General features: G+C 56.1%; 6 protein-coding genes across 6 annotated transcripts; 3 read left to right on the plus strand and 3 right to left on the minus strand.

Moving 5' to 3' along the window:
• Window positions 1–474: 474 nt before the first annotated feature.
• On the plus strand, window positions 475–1,142 carry SPSK_04558 (uncharacterized protein; the record flags this gene model as incomplete). The annotated part of the gene is made up of 2 exons (XM_016731361.1): window positions 475–669; window positions 735–1,142. 2 exons carry the CDS (start codon window positions 475–477, stop codon window positions 1,140–1,142), a joined length of 603 nt encoding a protein of 200 aa, XP_016585811.1.
• Window positions 1,143–3,300: 2,158 nt separating this feature from the next.
• On the plus strand, window positions 3,301–4,999 carry SPSK_04180 (ethanolaminephosphotransferase; the record flags this gene model as incomplete). Its single annotated transcript, XM_016730991.1, has 3 exons — window positions 3,301–3,316; window positions 3,432–3,580; window positions 3,758–4,999. The coding sequence occupies 3 exons, from the start codon at window positions 3,301–3,303 to the stop codon at window positions 4,997–4,999; spliced, it is 1,407 nt and encodes a 468-aa protein (XP_016585812.1).
• Window positions 5,000–5,921: 922 nt separating this feature from the next.
• On the minus strand, window positions 5,922–7,523 carry SPSK_04219 (uncharacterized protein; the record flags this gene model as incomplete). Its single annotated transcript, XM_016731030.1, has 1 exon — window positions 5,922–7,523. The coding sequence occupies one exon, from the start codon at window positions 7,521–7,523 to the stop codon at window positions 5,922–5,924; it is 1,602 nt and encodes a 533-aa protein (XP_016585813.1).
• Window positions 7,524–8,727: 1,204 nt separating this feature from the next.
• On the minus strand, window positions 8,728–9,636 carry SPSK_04484 (uncharacterized protein; the record flags this gene model as incomplete). Its single annotated transcript, XM_016731289.1, has 1 exon — window positions 8,728–9,636. The coding sequence occupies one exon, from the start codon at window positions 9,634–9,636 to the stop codon at window positions 8,728–8,730; it is 909 nt and encodes a 302-aa protein (XP_016585814.1).
• Window positions 9,637–11,546: 1,910 nt separating this feature from the next.
• SPSK_04050 (IQ calmodulin-binding protein motif protein) lies at window positions 11,547–13,724 on the minus strand (the record flags this gene model as incomplete). Its single annotated transcript, XM_016730863.1, has 1 exon — window positions 11,547–13,724. One exon carries the CDS (start codon window positions 13,722–13,724, stop codon window positions 11,547–11,549), a length of 2,178 nt encoding a protein of 725 aa, XP_016585815.1.
• A 1,615-nt stretch (window positions 13,725–15,339) lies between these two features.
• On the plus strand, window positions 15,340–17,976 carry SPSK_03989 (uncharacterized protein; the record flags this gene model as incomplete). The annotated part of the gene is made up of 2 exons (XM_016730804.1): window positions 15,340–16,612; window positions 16,712–17,976. 2 exons carry the CDS (start codon window positions 15,340–15,342, stop codon window positions 17,974–17,976), a joined length of 2,538 nt encoding a protein of 845 aa, XP_016585816.1.
• Window positions 17,977–18,843: the final 867 nt, after the last annotated feature.

Raw genomic sequence — 18,843 nt, forward strand, 5'->3', positions numbered from 1 at the left:
CAGAGGCCGAATTGTCCGGCACACGACGGTGCATTGTGTGCGGGAAGGGAAACGTGGAAAGCTCATGTAGTCCTGACCACAACAAATCAACAAACAACAATCGGTCACACAAAGGGCTGGAACTGCAGGATGCATGTTGGCCAGGCAAGATGACTGAGGAACGGCCAAGCGCACATGCGTTGCATTTGCACAGCAGGAGAAGATACGACGTATTACTATGCAAAGAGATTGGCAGATGACGAAAGATATTTTGCCCGGGGGCCTCGTCATCGGAAAGTGAATAAGCGTTTTCTTTCTCAAGCCCGAGCTCATTCTCTTGTTATCTTCTTTCCCATCTTCTCCAGCATTCTTTTCCTGCCACGATCGTTGCATACTTTTTGTTTTCGTTGTTGCTACTCGTTTGCAGTGTTCTTCCCTCTTCGTCTTTCGTTTTATCCCTGCGCTCGACCAACGCTGACTTTTCAAAAGACTACAATGCCTTCTCTCAAGCTCGCTGTCCTGGCTGTTGCCACCGCCCTCGTCTCCACCGTCCGCGCCGACTACTACATCCAGCCCGACTCGGTCCCTCTGTCCTTGCGTCAGTACTGGTGCTCCTCTGAGATCAGCACATGTCCCATCATCTGCGCCCAGAACAAGCCCTACAGCACCAAGACCAACACCTGCGATCCTGTAAGTTATTTCCTTGCTTTCGTCGCTTTTGTCGTCGCTTCGCTCTTTTCACACTAACAAAATAGAAAACCCTCACCTACGGCTGTGTCTGCGGCGACGGCCTCCAGCCCAACATCTCCGAGTACTCCCTCACCCTCCCCTACTTCGTCTGCGAGGAGTGGGGCAACCAGTGCGTCACGGCCTGCGCTGGTGACAACTCCTGCTCCAGCGACTGCCGTCAGAATCACCCGTGCGGCGCCCTCGACCCCACGCGCGCCAACGCCAGTGCCTCCGCCTCTGCCACCGCCTCCAACACGGCCTCCGCATCCGACACCATCTACACCGGCCTCGGCAGCGGCAGCGGCAGCAGCTCCGGCTCGCCTAGCACCACCAAGACCAACTCGGCCGGCCGTTCCATTGAGGTCACACGAGCACTCATGGGCGCGGGTCTCACACTGGGCGGTCTTGCTGCCGGGTTTGCTCTGGCTCTGTAAGGACGGGGAACGAAGAGATTGAATGGTGGGAGGAGGTGCTTGTGTTCTTGTCCGTTCATCCGTTCCTTGCGTGGCGATGCGACTCCCTTATAAAGTATTTTCTCTTGCCTAAGCAAGACAGAGCATCAGATCAGCTCTTTAATCTAATTCAAAGGCTCCCTTCATTCCTTTTTTTTTGTTGTCTTTGGCTTGGGGCCTCATATCGGTTGCTCTCTGTATTAATTCAGCGTTTGCTCGAATCGCTCTGTTTTGTTTCGTCCCACGTCTTCCGATCCTTCATTGCCACTCACAGTCATATAGTCTATCACGACGCACTTTCTTTTCTCAACAAACCATATGTGAACTCAAAGAGATGCTTTCCTCCATTAAACAAAGAGGACGTGCAACAGGCCGGAGGGACACGAGCCGGGTTGGGACCAAACGTCGATATACGACTTACCTCGCTTTTCTCCCTCCCAACATGCCAATGGCAGTGCGTCCTTACAACGTCAACAAAATGCTGACGGTATGCAGTCCGGCAACCATCTGCGTGTTTCACTATCTCGGCTCAGAGCTCCTATTTGTATGCCAACGGGCATTGCTCCGTCTTCTGGTCCCACGAGAGTGTGCCAGCCAATTGCAGTTGTCCGGAGTGCCACCCCTCGTAATCCTTGGCGGTGACGCGGCCAACAGCGACATTGTCGACGGTGAGGCTGTTGGAAAGCAAGGTGCGGTGGACTTCCAAGCTGGCCGGTGTTACAGATCGATGGTATCTGCCAGACACGGACGTGGAAAAATGATGCATACTGAGTAAGAAAATCAAAGATCGGTCAGAATGAAAGACATTGCCAACTACAGTCCAATATCGACAACAAAAGGGCTGGAAGAGGGCTGAAACAAGACAGAAAAAGGAAAGAAAGTAGACGAAACGAAACGACCTGTTCCGTCGACACGGATCGGACAACGTCATAGGATTGGCTGTTGGGACAAGACTGGACGTGGTCCGGTTTGAGCTCTGCTGCCCAACTGGACGTCGACATGGCTTTCACGTGTCAGACCAGGCAACTTTTACGCTCCCAAAAATATCTTTGGGGCCACCTTCCCCCTGTGCCTGATGATTCGCACCACTGCAACCGCGAACGGTTCGCAGCTTCCTTGTTTCTAACTCTAGTCGGAACGACGGTAATTTGCCAGCCCGACAGTGCAGCTTTGCGCAGGATGGTGCACTGTAAAATTAAGGTTGCTGCCCACAATCTATTTGGACGGGGGACTCTTTTACCAGGAAATTTGGATGGCAATCGAAAAAGGAGACAGTGGCCAACGAACACGAGTCCTCAAAAGCACTCTGGTTCTTGGCGCACACCGGGTTTAGGGAGCTTTCTGCGTGGCCAAAAGCGGGGCAGGCACCTTGTTACGCAAGGCTAAAATGAAAGTTTTCTAGAAAGGCAAGAGCCTGTGAAAGAATAGAAAAAAAAATATGAGAGAAAAGGGGGCTCTTTCTTCGCGCTGTTGCTGTCCTTGCCTTTAAACCCCTTTGCAGTCCGTTCTCCGCCACGTCGTACTTTCCTTCTTTGTCTGTTGACGTCCAAGACCAACAGCATCCCGAACTGGACTGCACCTGCTCCCGACCTCTGCTTCCGACCTCTCCTTCCTCATAGCATCGATCGCGCCTGCACTTCGCCTTTACCTTTTGACCCCTTCCACATCTCGCCGGCGCCTCAACCAAGACCCGGCGCCCCACATCAACCCCAACGGCCGCTGCACTTTAATTCGCTCTCCGTGTACGGCAAGAGAAGCAGACTGCAGCACTGCTGCAAGTAAAACAGGAACTGCATCCCCTCTCCGACACGGCAGAGGTGGACCAGACACGCTGCACGCATCGCGCTACAGCACCTAGCCCGGTCTCCTCCAGCGTCCCGTCCTCCGCCGCTCGTTCCTGCCTCGCCAGCCGCGACAACCCTCCTCTTTCCTTCGTCTTAAATTTCCACTTTTTCGGCTTCTTGTCTCCTCGTCTGCTCTTGCCCTCGTGCCTCTTGCTTCTTTCCTTCTTCTGTCGTCTGTTTTCTCCTCTTTTCCTCTCTTCCGTTCTCCTCCTCTTTCCTCTTCTCTCTCTCCGTCTTGCATCTCGAAATCGCCATCCTTCCCACCTGCGACCTCAGCCTCACATTCTTTGCCCAACATGGCCCCCAATACGAGTATGTCCTGATTTTTACCCCAAACGATTATGGTTTTTATATGAATTTTTAAGAGGGCGTTCCCCTGTCCCTGGGTTTCACGTGCACACCGCAGAACATTGACAGCTAATTGCAGCGCAATTTCTTCCTTTTCCCGCCACCACTCGTTTAGGAAAACGCTCTGTTGTCGACAGCATCTCCGACGATGCGCTCATCCACCTGAAATCCTACAAATACTCGAGTGTCGACAAGTCGCCATTGTCACACTACGTCCTGAATCCTTATGTACGTCATCACGCGCCGAAATTTGGGGAGCTGAGGAGCTGAGGAGGGGGGACCTGAAAAGAATCAATGTCAGCTTCAACCCCAAATGAGCATGTGACGAGACGAACGCCTCAGCATTAGGAACTGTAGATTCGACTCGACTGCTCTGCTTCATATACTAACGCCTCTGCCGCACAGTGGAATGCCTCTGTCAAGTTCCTCCCTATGTGGCTGGCCCCCAACATGGTCACCTTGATCGGCTTCTTCTTCATACTCGCCAACGTCGCCTTGCTCGTCATCTTCATGCCAGACCTCGTCGGCCCCGGCCCCTCATGGCTCTATTTCAGCTTCGGCATTGGCTTGTTCATGTACCAGACCATGGACAACCTCGATGGCAAGCAGGCCCGCCGCACCGGCACGTCCAGCGGTCTCGGCGAGCTCTTCGACCACGGCATCGACTCTCTCAACTGCACCCTCGCCAGCCTGCTCGAGACCGCCGCCATGGGCCTCGGCACGTCCAAGTCCGGCGTCTTCACCGCTCTCTGCCCCTGCCTGCCCATGTTCTTCTCGACCTGGGAGACCTACCACTCCCACACACTCTACCTGGGCTACATCAACGGCCCCACCGAGGGCCTGCTCATCGCCGCGGGCATCATGATTCTGTCAGGCATCTACGGCCCGGGCATCTGGACCGACAGCCTGGTCAGCCTCTTGGGTGGCGAGGAGCGTGCCACCCACCTGCTCGGCGGCCACATTGTGAAGTACCTCGGCGACTACTCGTTCCGTGACGGCTGGGTCGCCACCATTACCATTTCGCTGCTAACGGGCCACATCCCCTTTTGCATCCTGCACGTCGTGCAGGCGCGCCGCGCCCGCGGTCTGCCTGTCGCCCCTGTCTTTATGGAATGGACCCCGATGATTGTCTACACGCTGTCCATTGGCGCCTGGATCTACTCCCCCCACTCCCACCTGCGCAGCGACAACCACCTGGTGCTCTTCTGCCTCACGATGGCCTTTGTCTTTGGCCGTATGACGACCAAGATGATTCTGGCCCATCTGACGCGCCAGCCCTTCCCCTACTGGACCGTCATGCTGACGCCGCTCGTCGGCGGCGCCCTTCTGGCCAACATCCCCGTGCTTGGCAGCGTGCTCGGCTTCGGCGACGACTGGGGCGCCATCAGTGCGTCAACGGAGCTGGCATACCTCTGGGCCTACTTCTTCTTCGCAGCCGCCGTCTACTTCCGCTGGGCGTATCTGGTGATCAACAGCATCTGCAACTTTTTGGGCATCAACGCCCTGACAATCCCCATCGAGAAGCAGCTGGAGAACAGGCAGCGCCTCGCGGCGGAGGCAGCGGCGGCGGCGGCGACACAGACACCCACGTCGCCCTATGTCAACGGTGCAGCCGGCAACGGCAAAAAGCTGCAAAAGGTCCATTAGTCGGCCAATTTCTCTCCCTGACTGACGACAGGCTTTCCTCACGCTCATTCCTGTTTCCGTGTTCTTCTTTCATCTTTATTTTAATATCCTTTTTTTGGTTCTCCTCAGGCCCTCTGGTAGACCCAGAGAGGTGTCAATTGCATGGTCGGCGGTCTCTTCTTTTCGTTTTGGTCTTAATGGGCAGCGTGGTTCAGCATCTTCATCTCTTTTCTTTTTCTTTTCTATTCCACCTTCTTTTGCTTCTTTTCCTTTGTTCACTTTCAATGTGACCTTCTTTGGCGTTCAACCGGCATTTCTCTTTTTCTACTAAAAAAAATCAATGGGCTTCGCTTCTTCCACCGCACTTTTCTCTCCTTGTTTTTATTTTATTTCGTCTTTTTTGTATTTGCTCTACTGTCCTGGTTACATTAATTAGCTGTTTTTTTATATCATAGTGTACATTCTTCTACGTCATCGGCACGTCAGAACGAGCCACAACGCAAGACACAGCACCAGACACCAGCACCTGGCTTGCTCAGGGTTGTTGAAATAGAAAGTTTCTTTTGCAGCGTAAAAAGAGGGAACATCATCTGTTGTACTCAACGTACAAGACTGCACCCTCTTTTTTTATCACATTTTCAGCCGTCACAATCTTCTCCCATGCTTGGTGGTTTACATAGTCAGCATAATGTAGATATCACGTCTTAGCGAGAGTATAAACCAAAATTAATTGTATGCGCAGTGGGAAGGACGCAGGAAACGACGAGTGCCGTTGGCTTTGTGATGTATTATATATACTTGAATTGATCATTGCTCGGGCTCATTAAAATTAAAAAGTAGTATCACAAAAGGGAATAAAACAGCGCTCCATACATACACATGAAGGAAATGGAGAAAAAAAAGAAGAAAAAAGAAAAAAAAGAATGTCCGTTTGAAAGTGACCTCATGAAAAGAGAAACTCTTTCAGCACTGGTGAGCCCGCAAACTCGGGGTTCAGCAAGATGCAGTTGAGGAAATACTGCAGCCCCAGCCGCCGCTTCTCCAAAAAGTCTGGTCGGAACTTGCCCAAAACACTCTTGGGCGGCAGTGGCGGCAAGGCACCACCGCCGCGGGCCTGCGGGAAACTTGCGAGGAGACGGCGGCGCAGCGTGTCAAACTCGGAGTAGCGCTTGTAGATGCAAAAGGAGTGGCCGGCGGAGGACGACGGCGAAGGCGACGACGCATTGTTCGGCGACCGTGGCGTTGGCGCATTGCCATTGTTGGCGAAATATGGGTTGCCGCTGCTGCCCTCCAACGTCTGCACCCGAATCGTCCAAACGACAAAAGCGCCGAGACGCGGGTGGGCCACCATGGTACTGCTGTTGCCGGCACCAATGACCACATGATCCGTCACGTCGACGCGGCGTGCCCAGCAGCGGTTGTAGTTTACGTTCTTGGGGGGATAGTTGGTGGTGCGCGGAGCAGCGAGTGGGCTGGTGTTGCCGCTGCCGCTATTGCCAGGCGGCGGCCCGGGGTGCCGAAGCGCAGAGGCCGCGGGAGAGAGCAGAGCGGACGAAGAAGACGCTGGAGCCCCGGCAGCAGGAGTGGCTCCGTTATATTGCCACCCGCCGCTGCTCCCATAGCCGTCGTCTTCGGCAGCTTCGTTGTCCTGGAGCGTAATGAGGTTGACATTGCCGTCGAGTGTCGACGAGGACGTGTCGCGCCGGTGGTGGCCTTGGTAGGAGGTCCGGCCGTTGCCAGTGGCAGCAGCGCCTCTGCTGCCAATGTACAGGGAGGATGGGTTTGTACTGCTCGTGGACGGTCGCTGTGTCGCCGAGGATATTGACGACGCCGTGCCCTGGCTGCGGGAGGACGTATCGAGTCGCCGAAAGAAGGGAGCGCTGAAGAAGGAGATTTCCGCGTTCGTACGGCCAGTGGAAGCGGCCGCTGTTGCAGGCCGTCCGACGTCCAAGCTCGTGTTGTTGCCTTGGGATCCATCACGGCTGTGTGTCCAGTACGGTGGTGGCGGTGCGGGAGGTGACGCTAGAGGAGAGAGTGGTGTTGGCTGGACAAATGGCTCCGGTTCCGCCTCCTGTACCGGTTCGGAAGCCTGCTCAGATGTCTGCTCGGAGGTTTGTAAAGGAGGAGAGAGAGGGACCGCTATGGTTTCGTGTGTTGGCTCGGCGGCTATCGCAGCGATCGGCTCTGCTGTACTTTCTGAATGTGTGGCGCCTTCGTCTGCCGTCGATAACGGCGTCGAATCGCCCTGTGCAGAGATATGCAGTGGGTCGTGGTCATGACTCTCCACGTCCTCGTGGCCTCCCGTCTCGTCGGGCTCGCGATATGGAGGAAAGGGCGCCGGCGGGTCGTCGTCTTCGTCAGCATCTGGTTGGGGGCCGTCTATTATGCGCGGCACCGTTCTGTGGCCATTGGGGAGTGCGCTGTTACCTGCTGTCCCTTTTTTTGGCTCTGCCGTCGAGTCTTGTGAGTTTTGTATCGCTCCGTCATCAAGCGGCTGCCCTGGCGCCCGTTGCGCTGTGTTGGCCGACGGTGTCGACGAAGCCATTTGCGCTCAAGCCATGGACCGTCGGCGCTGTCGATCGCGATGGGCAGTGTTGAATGTGTGCAGAGTAAAGAGTTCGAGGCGAAAACAGAGCGAGAAAAAGAACGCTGTGAATATGATCGACTGGGGAGATGGGTGGAGAAGCAAGAGCAAAAGGCCGGGAGGGGGTTAACCAGTGGTGACTTCCGCCATTCGGCCGGTGCTTGTTGGAGGCGAGCAAGAGCGAATGGGGTGATGGCCAAGTTGGGAAAGACTGTTGGCTGTTGCTAGGACAGGCAGGAACCGGCCGCTCTTTTGGCGCGCGACAAGCCCTGTATTGATTGCACCAGGCTACTTAGTTTCTGTTACCTTCCCTTTTACTCCAGGGATTTGGACCGATTTGTTGGGGAAGGCACGCGCTAGCGCGTTGGAATCCCGCACATGCGGCGGATGGGGAACAGACGGCTTAGTCTGGTCCGGCAGTCGCGATGGAGTGTTACCCATGACGTATGACAGGCAAGTGCAGCGGTCACGATGTGAGATTTATATAACTTCGTTTGTCAGTTATACAACGCGAAAAAGCCCACCGACTCCCCTGTAAATCAAGACCCGTCCTTGGGGCCAAGCACAGGCGCTGCAAAGCCTGGCACAGGCGTTAAGCATGTCTGCAGAGGTGTGCACTGTCTGCGCTGCCGTTACTGCCTGTGCTGTCTCCTTTGCCTGCGCTACAAAAGGGTCTTCGTCAAGTCCGCTCCGCTGCTCGCGACTGCTTTTGCGATCAAGTTGATACAGGGGTGGTTTCTGACTGCAGGCTGGACGAAAACAGCGAAAGTGCAATATTATTAGTAACCCATCCCAGCATAAGTTTCACAATAAACTGCATTATGAGCAGATGATGGCCCATTCTTGCCTTGTCGCCGTGAATATAAATTATTAGAAATGCGCTTCCAGCGTTTGTTTTTCTACTACATGAAAGATGATGGGAAAAGCGTGTGACAATACAGGTCGTCGTGTAAATACTAAGAAAATAAGCCTTAAAATTATCCTCCAAGCCATCCCAAAATGCCAAATATCCCAGATATGCAATTGTTAATATGATTCGGTCCCAAAGACCAGACAAAAGAAAGAAAAGAGGTGAAGGAAGTGAGGGTCAGGAAGAAGGAGAAAAGGACAGACGACAAGCCTAGTCGGGTCCGAAACGAGCAGCAAAGACGAGCGCCACGAGCGACTAGCACTGCTCGCCGAGGTAGAAATCGGCAAACTGCAGCTGCGCGGTCACACCCGACGTCGTCGCCTGGCACTGGAACGTCGCCTCCGTGCAGTCGGCCGTGTAGGTAAAGTTGACGGTTCGGTAGGCCTGGGACACCTCCGTGTCGCACAACACGCGGTTGTACTTGACCTCGCCGTTCACCGTGCAAGTCAGCGTCACCATGCTCTTGCCGTAGACGCCCAGCGACGACAGGCGGTAGTGGAAGTAGCCCTTGTAGGCGGTGCCCTTAACGACAGCCACCTGTTGGTGGAAGGCAATGCCCTCGGCCTGGCCCAGGGTCACGAGGTCGAGCTCGAGGCACTGGGCGTAGGCCGCGCCCGTCGGGCTCGAGCCGCAGTTGGCGCCGAGCGAGCAGGTGGGGGCGCCGGTGAGCACGTTGGAGGGCCAGTACGAGATGCCGAGGGAGAAGTCGCTGTCGACAAACAGGTTGTCGGTGCTGCAGGACGGCTGGCCGGGGTTGGTGGTGAGGCCACCGCTGGACGAGGGGAGGGCGGCCGAGGAGGAGGACGACGCAGAGGCCGAGTGGGACACGATGGCAGACGACGAGGAAGGAGTGGGCTCGGAGGAAGGAGCGGCCGATGAGGAGGGGATGACGACGGATGGCGCCGACGAAGACGACGAAGGAAGGACCACGGAGGGAAGGTCCGACGACGACGATGCAGGCGTGCTCAAAATGACAGAGGAGGAAGGAGCAGCCGACGAAGGCACGGGCGACGAAGACACACGTGACGAAGGTGCAGCAGATGACGACGACGAGACAGCGACAACAGCCGCAGAAGACGACGACGACACGGACTTGGGGCGGCAGGGGCTGGCGAAGACGGGACCAGCCAACAGGAGAGTCGACAGAGCGAGCGAGTACTTCATGGTGAGGGTGACAGCGGTATGAAGTGGAGAGAGTGGGATATAATATATTAAACAAAATGAGAACGAAATGGACAAACTCGAAAGACTGGCGAACGTATGTTATCTATAGCGACAGATGCGGTTTCTTTCTTTCGAAGAATGATTGTGATGCCGATGGTGCGAGAGAATGAATCTTGCAAAGCTTGCAAGCGAACGAGTGAGACTGAAAATAAAGAGCAATGGAAAATTTCTAAAAAAAAGAACGAGTGTAGGTCTCGATTGGGACAACAAGGAAAGAACGAATGTAGATCTAGAGTGGTCTGCGTGTGCTGATGCTCTTCTCTCTTCTCTTTACTTTCACGACGGGGATATCGCAATATATATTCCGTACTCTGTTAAACGACGACGTCGACCAGAAACCAAAAGGAACTAAGCAGCTCCCAAAACGGCTTTCGCCTGGGCACGTTCTAGAAACCCAAAAATAAACATTTGGAGGATGCAGCTGAAATACTGTGTAAGAGGCCGACACTATCGAAGGAGGCGAACGACGTGAAACGAAACAAGCAAATTTACGACGTAGAAAGGCTCGAGCGACAGCAAAAGTTACTACAGATGGAGCAAACGCCAGCAAAAGCGACCTGTGCCCTCTCGTGTTAGTGGAAATATGGGGCGCTGTTCTCTCCTCATCGCCCCTTCAATTTCATCTTGGGAGCTTGGGAGGATCCCTCCTCCATTTCACCGCGACGTGGGCCACCTTGTTTTTGTGCAAAGTCGACGTTGTCTCCGATAGTCTTCTTCTCGTCCTGTCGTTTGTGGGCTGGGCGTTTTGCGCCCGTCGTCTATCGGCCTATCGTCTGTCGACGGGCGCCTGTGAGCCAATCGTTCCTGACGCGCGCGCTGACGTTCTTCTGTCGCGCGTCTACGGAGCAAATGCAGAGTATGACGTACTGGGACCAGCAGGCTTCTAGATCGACGACTTACACGCTCCTCCCTAAAGTGTGGTTCTGGTCGGTCGTCGGTACGCGCCGGTAAGAATGGAGCCTAGCGCCTACTGATGGGCTTTTAGGTGTAATGGGCGACACGACAGGGATAAGAAGTAATCTTGCCGCTATTTTTGGAAGGTTTTTTGATATTTTGTTTGGAGAAAGCTGTTCTTGGCAGGGGACATTCTTTGCTTCCGGGAGCTTGCTTTGCCAAAGAACTGTGAACGAACGACAGCAAGACCCACTGGGGCATGGCCTCAGAACAGGCCATGCAATTTGGTACACGGCCAGCTGGTGGCTTTTTTGCCTTTTTGGTACGGCTGCATGCCCTCCCAACCTGGCGTGGTCTCTTCTGTGGGCAAGATTGCCTTGTTACAGATTTGTTGACTTTCCCTTTCCGGGGCGCACTCTTGGACGACTCCATCACGAAAGCTCAGGCACCTGCCACTGTGGACGGAGCACCAGACTGCTTCTGGCCTCATACGGTGTTGATTGTCGGACGAATCGTACACATAGCTCGCGCGCGTCTGTTCTCGGCGAAGCTAAGAGTGGCGAGCTACTGAGAAGAAGACGAAATAAAAGCGAAAAAAGCGAAAAAAGCGAAAAAGAGCGAAAAGGGGCGAAAGAGGCGCAGAGGAGCTCCGCCGATGGCGTTGGCAAGGAAAGATGGAAAGATGCGACCGACATCACGCAGAGAACCGATATTGGAGAAAGGTAGCTCTTTGGCAAGTAGAGACGTATGTAACATGACTTCAATATAAGTTTTGAAAAAAAAAATAGCCATACTCCGAACAAAAACCAGATGTCCCAACCGGGTATAATGCGTCTATGCGTCTAAAGCTTTATGAAAACAAGTAATATGAAAACAATAAATAAATCAACTCTTGTAAAATCGACGTAAATGCAATCGCTATGTACGAAACACCGCAGATCGTCGTGTCGTTCGCCTTAGGTGCCACCATGGCCGTTGTCGTCGTGAGGAGCGGACCTTATGTGCAGCTTTTGCAAAAGGCGGCCTGTGGTCGATGTTGCTGTCTTTTCATCCTCTGCTTGCTCGGGCTTCTTCTCTTGGTCATGCTCACGACCCCCGTCATGGTCATGGCCATGGTCGTGATTGTGTGCGTGTGGGTGCAACTTCCGCAGCAGCTTCTTGCCCCGCTGGCGCGTCCGCATGTATGCCTCCAGGCCGACCAGGACGACATAGGCCTTGGACACGGCCACGTGTCGCATGTCCGCGCCCTCCTCGCGCAGCGCGGACATAAACGACCGGAAGTTGGACACGGGCGGCCGGTAGTGCCCAGACAGGGGAGAAAGCGCCACCAACCGGCCATTGCGGATCTTGATGAGGCCGGCCGCCGAGATGCGCGCGCCCCGCAGGAACGACGAGTGCTGGAAGGTGCCCGAGTCCTTGAGGCCCACGTACAGCCGGAAACTCGTGTCGGCCACAAAGATCCACGTGTTTTTCTGGACCGACTTGCGCAGCAGCGCGTCAACCACAGTCGCTGGCGAGAAGTGGTGGCTCTTCTTAGCCACGGCACTGCCGCCGCTCTTGCCGCTCCCACTGCTGGACGGCCGCGCGCCCACGGCCTCGTCGTTGTCCGGAATGTTGTACTTGGCGGCGCGGGCTGCTTCTAGTTCGCTTTCTGAGACGCTCGAGTCAGAGTCAGAGTCCGAGTCGTAGTCGGGCTCCGAGCCGGAGTCGAAATGGCGGTGGCGAGGGTGCAGGTCGCCGTGTTCGTCGTGCCCGTGTTGCCCATGCGCATCGCCCAGTACGGGCTTAAACGCTGGCGTAGGGTCGTCGACCGGCACAATGCCGTGGATGCTGTCCTTCCACTTGGCTGTCGTATCGATCCGCGCTCCGTTCTTGGCCCAACAGAGACGGCCCTCCGTGTCAATCTTGACCTGGTAGTACTGCCGCTCCTCGCGCGACAGGTAGCGCACCTGCTCGCGGTCGAGGCGTGCGCGTGGGCAGGCCGTTGTGTCCACCAGCCGCCCCTCGCCGTAATCGAGCCAGTAGAAAAAGTTCTCGTTGGTGTCGGACCGCTTCCACTCCTCGTGGTACACCCGCAGGTTGGCGCCGTAGCGGTGCTTGGGGTCGATCATCTCGAGGAAATACTGAAGGCCCATCATGAGGGCGTCTTTGCGGCGCCGAACACGAGCCGCCCCGGGCCGCTGCCGCCCATTCTCGCGGCCCTCCGCGTCCGAGTCGCACGCAGAGTCATAGTCGGAATCATCGTCGTCATCGTCGTCATCGTCGCCATCGCCCGCCTCATCGTCCGAGTCCACATCGCCGCTTGCATACTTGAGGATGCCCGTAGCCTTCTTCCAGTTGCGCATAGCGCGTGTCGAGCTCGCCTCTGTGCCGTCAAACGGCTGCTGTACGGGTGCGGAGGCCTGCTCTGCCGAGAGGCCTAGCTCGGCCCGCGCCCGTGGCCGTGTCAGCTCGCGGTACCGCGCCTCACGAATGGCATGCACCCAGCGTGTGTTGGCATTGATGTTAAACCCCTTCATCTCGCGCCGGGCGCGGTAGCCACGGTAGTGCCGCTGGATCACAACGGCCGCCCGAGACTGCGCCACGAAGACATCCAGGCCCCGGAAGAAGCCGACGTGGTCCTGTTTGCCATCCTGTTTGGCGTTGTTGCCCTTCTTCTCCTTGTCCTTCTTTCCTTTCTCCTCCTTCTTGGCGTGGGAAGAGGTCGGCCGGTTGCTGCTGACAGGCGAAATCGCTGCTGCCGCCGCCGCACGGTCACAGGCCACGAGACTCTGCTGCTGGCTCAGACGCTGCTCGCGTGACCGCCGACGGTGCTCCGTCTCGCGGTGCTTTTGGATCTCGGCAATGCGCTCGAGCTCGCCCTTGGACGGCACAACGAGACTGTCGAGGTACTCCTGGTGCGTTGCTTGGGACTGGAGTGACGCCCGGTCGTTGCTGTCAACGGACGTCTGGGATGCAGTGGGCCGGTGGCAGGCGGAGACTGAGGTGGAGGTGGAGGTGAAGGACGTGGTGGTGGTGGTGGTGCAAGTGGACGTGGATGTCGTTATCGTGGACATGCTGGTTGGGGGGATGTCCAATGACATGGCTTGCTGGGCAGGAGCGGTGGGGGATGCACCTGCTGCCGGGTTGCTCATGGTTGCATGTGTGCTTTGGAAGGTGCAGATGTGGAAGGCGCGGTTAAGGAAGGAGCGATTGAGACAAGTGAAGCGTGAAAAATACCAAGAAAATAAAGTGAAAAAAAAATAGATGAGCGAAAAAGCAGCAAGACGCTGCCACCACCAACAATAGTTAAAGCAACAGCAAGCTCGCTAATGAAGTCGGGCAACGCCAAGTTTCGGGTCTCGAGGCGGCCTCGGCGATTTTGGTCAAGTTCTGAGGAATCAGAGACTGGCCAGGATTGGACAAGAGTTGGAGATGGTGTGGCGATTGGAGCTGGATGTCGTACGCTGTCTGGCTGTATGCTGTACGTTAACTGTTCGAGTTCTTGGCTGCCTCTTGCCTCTTGATTGTGTCAGTTGGCTATTTGCCTCTGCCGGACGCGTCGCCATTTATACATCTTGGGGCCAATGACGCCCGGCTCCGGCTAGTCACTCTTTGTCCCGGCGCAAAAGCCAATGGCTTTCTCTACTGCTGCCAGAAAGGATCGACCGATGGTCAGTATGCACTTTCTTGGCAATGCTGCCCAGCTACCGTCAGTCTCTTCTTTTAGAGTCTGGCAGGGACATCTGGCGAGGCTGGGACACTTTCTCGTGGCTTTTGCATGTGTGCTTATGTGGCTGCACAGAATGCGCATGTCTTGGCACAGATCACCGGGGTTTTCCGTACATTCAGTGAATCGGACACCGAAGAATACCGGTGCCTGGTGTTCTGCTGCGGCTGGTCGGGTTGGACGTCTGGACAGTGAGCTTTGGCGCGCTGCTGGTGCTATATTTAATCCAGTTATGGGGCATGGACGTTGCTGGCTGTGGCGGAGGACCAGGCAGCACAATTTCCTCTACCTCTCGAATGACTAAGCATAACAGGACACATATACAGTGCAAAACAAAGTTTAGAGTATTCATACGGCGAACAAGTCTCTATTTTTGCTGATAAGCACAGTGCGCAATCTTTTCAACATGGAAATACAGTATTTCGTACATATTCAATTAAACAATGAAGTATTTCGGACAGATACACGCGCCGATAGACTTGAGCAATTGCATTCTACACGTTCGACACATGGGAATGCTCGTGTGAGGCGTTTACTGCTGCACTTCATTTCCACACGTCGTTTTTACTTCAATGTGGTTTGGCGGTGACTGGCTGATTTAGGACAAAATGCACGCTTTTGCATCCCCTCCTTGCCCCTATTTCTTAACTGCTCCCAGTGTTGCATAGGCGGGACAGCTTGGTAGAAACAGGGCACGGCCGGAATGTTAGCGTATGCTGACCGCCTGCAAATGGCGAGATGGGCACCTAGAAACCAGAAAAAAAGGGAATTTGAGGTGGGGGTGTTCATCAGAAATTGCATGGTTTGATTGAGGGAAAGAGCGTAGGACTGTCCCCTGTGCTAGGAAAAGACACCACACACCGGGAGAGGAACGCAAAAAAGCAGACAGAGTCACAGAAACAGCGAGCAAAAAAAATTGACCATCAGAAACACCACAACGCGAAATCCATATCCATCGACAGCACGCCCTCAGTCACTTGCTCTCGACGCGCTCCTTTCCCTCCCTCCCCCTCTCCGACGGCCACGATGCCCGATTCGCCATGCTCGAAACATTGACGATTTTGCCAATGGCTCCGGGCACGCGGTCGCGGCGAACCGACGTGCTGCACCGTGCGACACCAGTGCTGTTGCCCAAGCCAAACCAGCGGCAGACTACGCTGGACCAGCACCTGCACAGCGTCGGTGTCCGCCCCAGAAGCGCTGGAACGCGTCCCCCACCAGCGCTACAGCAGCCACTACAGCAATCACAACAAAGGGCGCCACGGCAGCAACAGCAAAAACAGCAGCAAAGACGACAACAGCCACAGTCTCAATTGCAAGCATCGCAGCTACAACAGCAGCAGCTCTCGTTTGCCATTGCGGCACCGACGCGCAGCATCCAGAACATTCTGAATCATGCAAACTCGATGGGCTCGATGAGCGCGGCGCGCCCGAAACGCAAGATCGCCGCCGACGACGACGAGAGCACTGCGAAGCTCGCCACGAATGGCCACGTTGGTGGCAGTGGCAGGAGAAGCGACCAGTTCGATAGCCGGGTCGATGCCGGAACCGATGCCGACGACAGCGACAACGCCCTGGACTCAGCTCTGCGGAAGCGGCCGCGGCTGGCTGTCGAGATTGTCGACGTTGCGAAATCTCCAGGCCTGCAGAGCCCCCCTGGGGCGTTGGCGCCGGCGCCCCCGCCTAATAAGGCAGGCGCGGCGATCAAAACAAACACAAACACCGCTGGCAGCAACAGCCTCGCTGCAGCCGTGCCAATCGCACCTTTTCCCAACACCGCCAGCACCACCACACCCACGACCAGCAGCGCTCCGCACTCCGCCTCGACACCCGCCACGGCCTCCACTCATACGCCAACGCGGCGCCCCATCGCTGCACGACAGCATCCCGCCATACCCGCGACCCACAGGGCACCTGTCCTCGACCGTGCGACGCGTGATAACGCAACGACCTCGACATCCACAACCAGTTCTTCTCTGCACAAACACGCTGTCCCACCGGCCGCCCCGTCGCCCATCCCTCTCCCCTCGGACGCGGCTCGTTCACACCGCCTGAACTCTGGACGGTCGGTGCCCAAACCCGCTTCCCAGCTGGCGACGAAACCGCCAAAGGAGAAGGCCGTCAATGGCTTCAAACAAGAGCTAAAAGCTCTGCAAGTCTCGACTGCCGAGGCTGAGGCTGTGGCTGCCACGCGCGGGCCCCGCGAGGGTGGCCGCAAGCTGCGCTCGCAAGAGGCCACACGATTCAAGAGTGACTTGGCGGCGTACTTCCCCGACTATGACGAGGTCATTGGGAACGAGCCAAAGGAAGAGCGTATGTGCCATCTTTCAGTTCCTTTTTTTTTTGTCACTTTTGTCTTTTTGTGCTTGTCTGCTCTCTTCGAATGTATCAACTAACATGTCGTTTGCTTAGACATCCTAAACATCGACACGCCCATCATCTTTGTCGAGTCCACTCCGGCCCACCCTGCGACAAACCTCCCCACATCAACAATCTCGACACCGCTGGCCGCGTCGCTTAGGAGCAGCGACCGCGCGGGATCTGTACGTGTCAAAGGCTATGGTGACAAGTTGTTCTACGACGTGTTCGACTCGCACGTTCTCGACTTCACCTTCCTCGGCAACCAGCATAAGAGCAAGGGTACCGTTGACCCGCTCCCCGACTCGTACTTTGAAGCCCACCATAAGCGCGCCGAGCGTCTGGAGCGGTCCATCCGCAACACGGAAAAAGGACGCGCCCAGCATGAAAAGGACCAGATCATGCGTCTCCTTGAGGGCCTTCAGGGACCCGATTGGCTGCGCACCATGGGCGTCAGCGGCATCACGGAAAGCAAGAAGAAGACCTTTGAGCCTGCTCGTGAGCACTTTATCCGCGGCAGCCGTGCCATCCTCGAAAAGTTCCGCCTGTGGAGTGTCGAAGAGAAGCGTCGGAAGCTCGAGAAGGATCGCGCCCACGCGCTAGAAGTGAAGGCACGCGAGGCGGCCGCGGACGCCGCCGCTGCGCACACGCATGGCAGAGGCAAGGCAAAAGCCGACAACACTGCGTCAAAGTCGTCTCGGGGGCGTCGAGACCTTGGCGGCAAGGCCCTAGGCAAGCGGGCGACTCGAAAGAGCCTCGATGACAGTGACGTTGCCGGGCAGCCGGATGACGAGGTGCACGATGACGAGGAGGCTGCTGAGGACGCCGGGGATGATGAAGCCGCCGAGGAAGACGAAGTGGACGACGACAGCCAACCAGACTCCAGCGACTTTGACGCGGTCATTGCGCAACAGCTTCGCGAAGAGGCCTTGGCCCGCTCCCGGCTGGCATCCAAGGCAGCCGCCTCAGCCAACAAGCGCCGGAAGCCGAACCGTGCTGCCAAGCAGGACGCGCCTCCGTCCCCCACGTCACCTCTTGCGCGCCCGCCGTCGCCGTCGCAGCCTCCGGACGAAGTGACGTCGTTCTTTCGGAAGCGATACCAGCGGGATGCTGCGCTTAGTCGCGGGCGCCGGAAGGGCCGTACGGTTATGGCCTGGGGACAACCGGTACCTGAGCCGGCCGAGACCGATTTTAGCCTGCCCGGCGAGATTCTGAACCAGACCGGCGTGGCTGGACGCGGGAGACGGGGCGGCGCACGCACTGGTGCACGGGGACGGGGTGGTGCGCGAGGCGGCGTGCGTGGCGTTGGCCGCAAGTGACGTTTTGATATCCCTACATCAGTGTTTGTTCGCTGAGTGTTGCTATTTCCTGTGTTTTATTTGTCTTGCGTCTTGGGTGGCCATTTTCTTCTTTTTTCCCCTTCGTTTTGTGCCCTCGGTGTCCCTTGCAGCAGCACCTGTTTGTATGATGAAACGTGGGTGGTCGGTTCCCTTGAGATTTGGCGAGTTGTTGTGGACGTTGCCTCTCGTCTGTACTGTAAGTATCTGTATAATTAGGCGTCTTGGAATGGGAATTGGCGGCACATCGCCTGCTTCTTGGGTCTGCTACTGAATGCTTCCTTCTGGTGCTCTTGGGATGTTCTCGTTGTACAGTGTCTGGCGTAATGTGGTGAAAACTGTAACATAGCGAGGTCTTGTTGGCGACAGAATGCGAGTTGAGAAGCTTAAGCGTGCAATGCTGTCCGCACGGGCCAACCAGGCTGGGTCGTGCCTTCCCAACTTGCTGAACTGCCCAAAACCGCTAGTACGATGGCTTCGCGTTTAGTCTCGTCACGTGCAACTCTATTGCACCTTCCGCTCGCAACGCGATAATAATAAAAACGCTATGCGCGCCCCACTTTTGGCGACGATTGGAGTTCGCTCCTACCACCACCGACGTTTGAATCGCTTGCTCGTGATCCTCCCAAATCGATGACCATTATCCCCAGACCCCTTTACAATCCCTCGCGCCTCTCTCTTATCTCTCACAACACCCGCGACTCCCGCCTTACCTTGGCGACGTTGTGAGGGCGCGCCGTGCCACGCGCGTCAGCCAGTTGTCGAAAGTGTTCACCACGCGGCCCTGCACGCGCACACGGCGTTGACATCGTTGGAACGGCTCACAGCAAGGCAACAGCTCGAGCCTCA

This window comes from Sporothrix schenckii (genome assembly GCF_000961545.1).
Source record: "Sporothrix schenckii 1099-18 chromosome Unknown Cont47, whole genome shotgun sequence".
Taxonomy (NCBI): Eukaryota; Fungi; Ascomycota; class Sordariomycetes; order Ophiostomatales; family Ophiostomataceae; genus Sporothrix; species Sporothrix schenckii.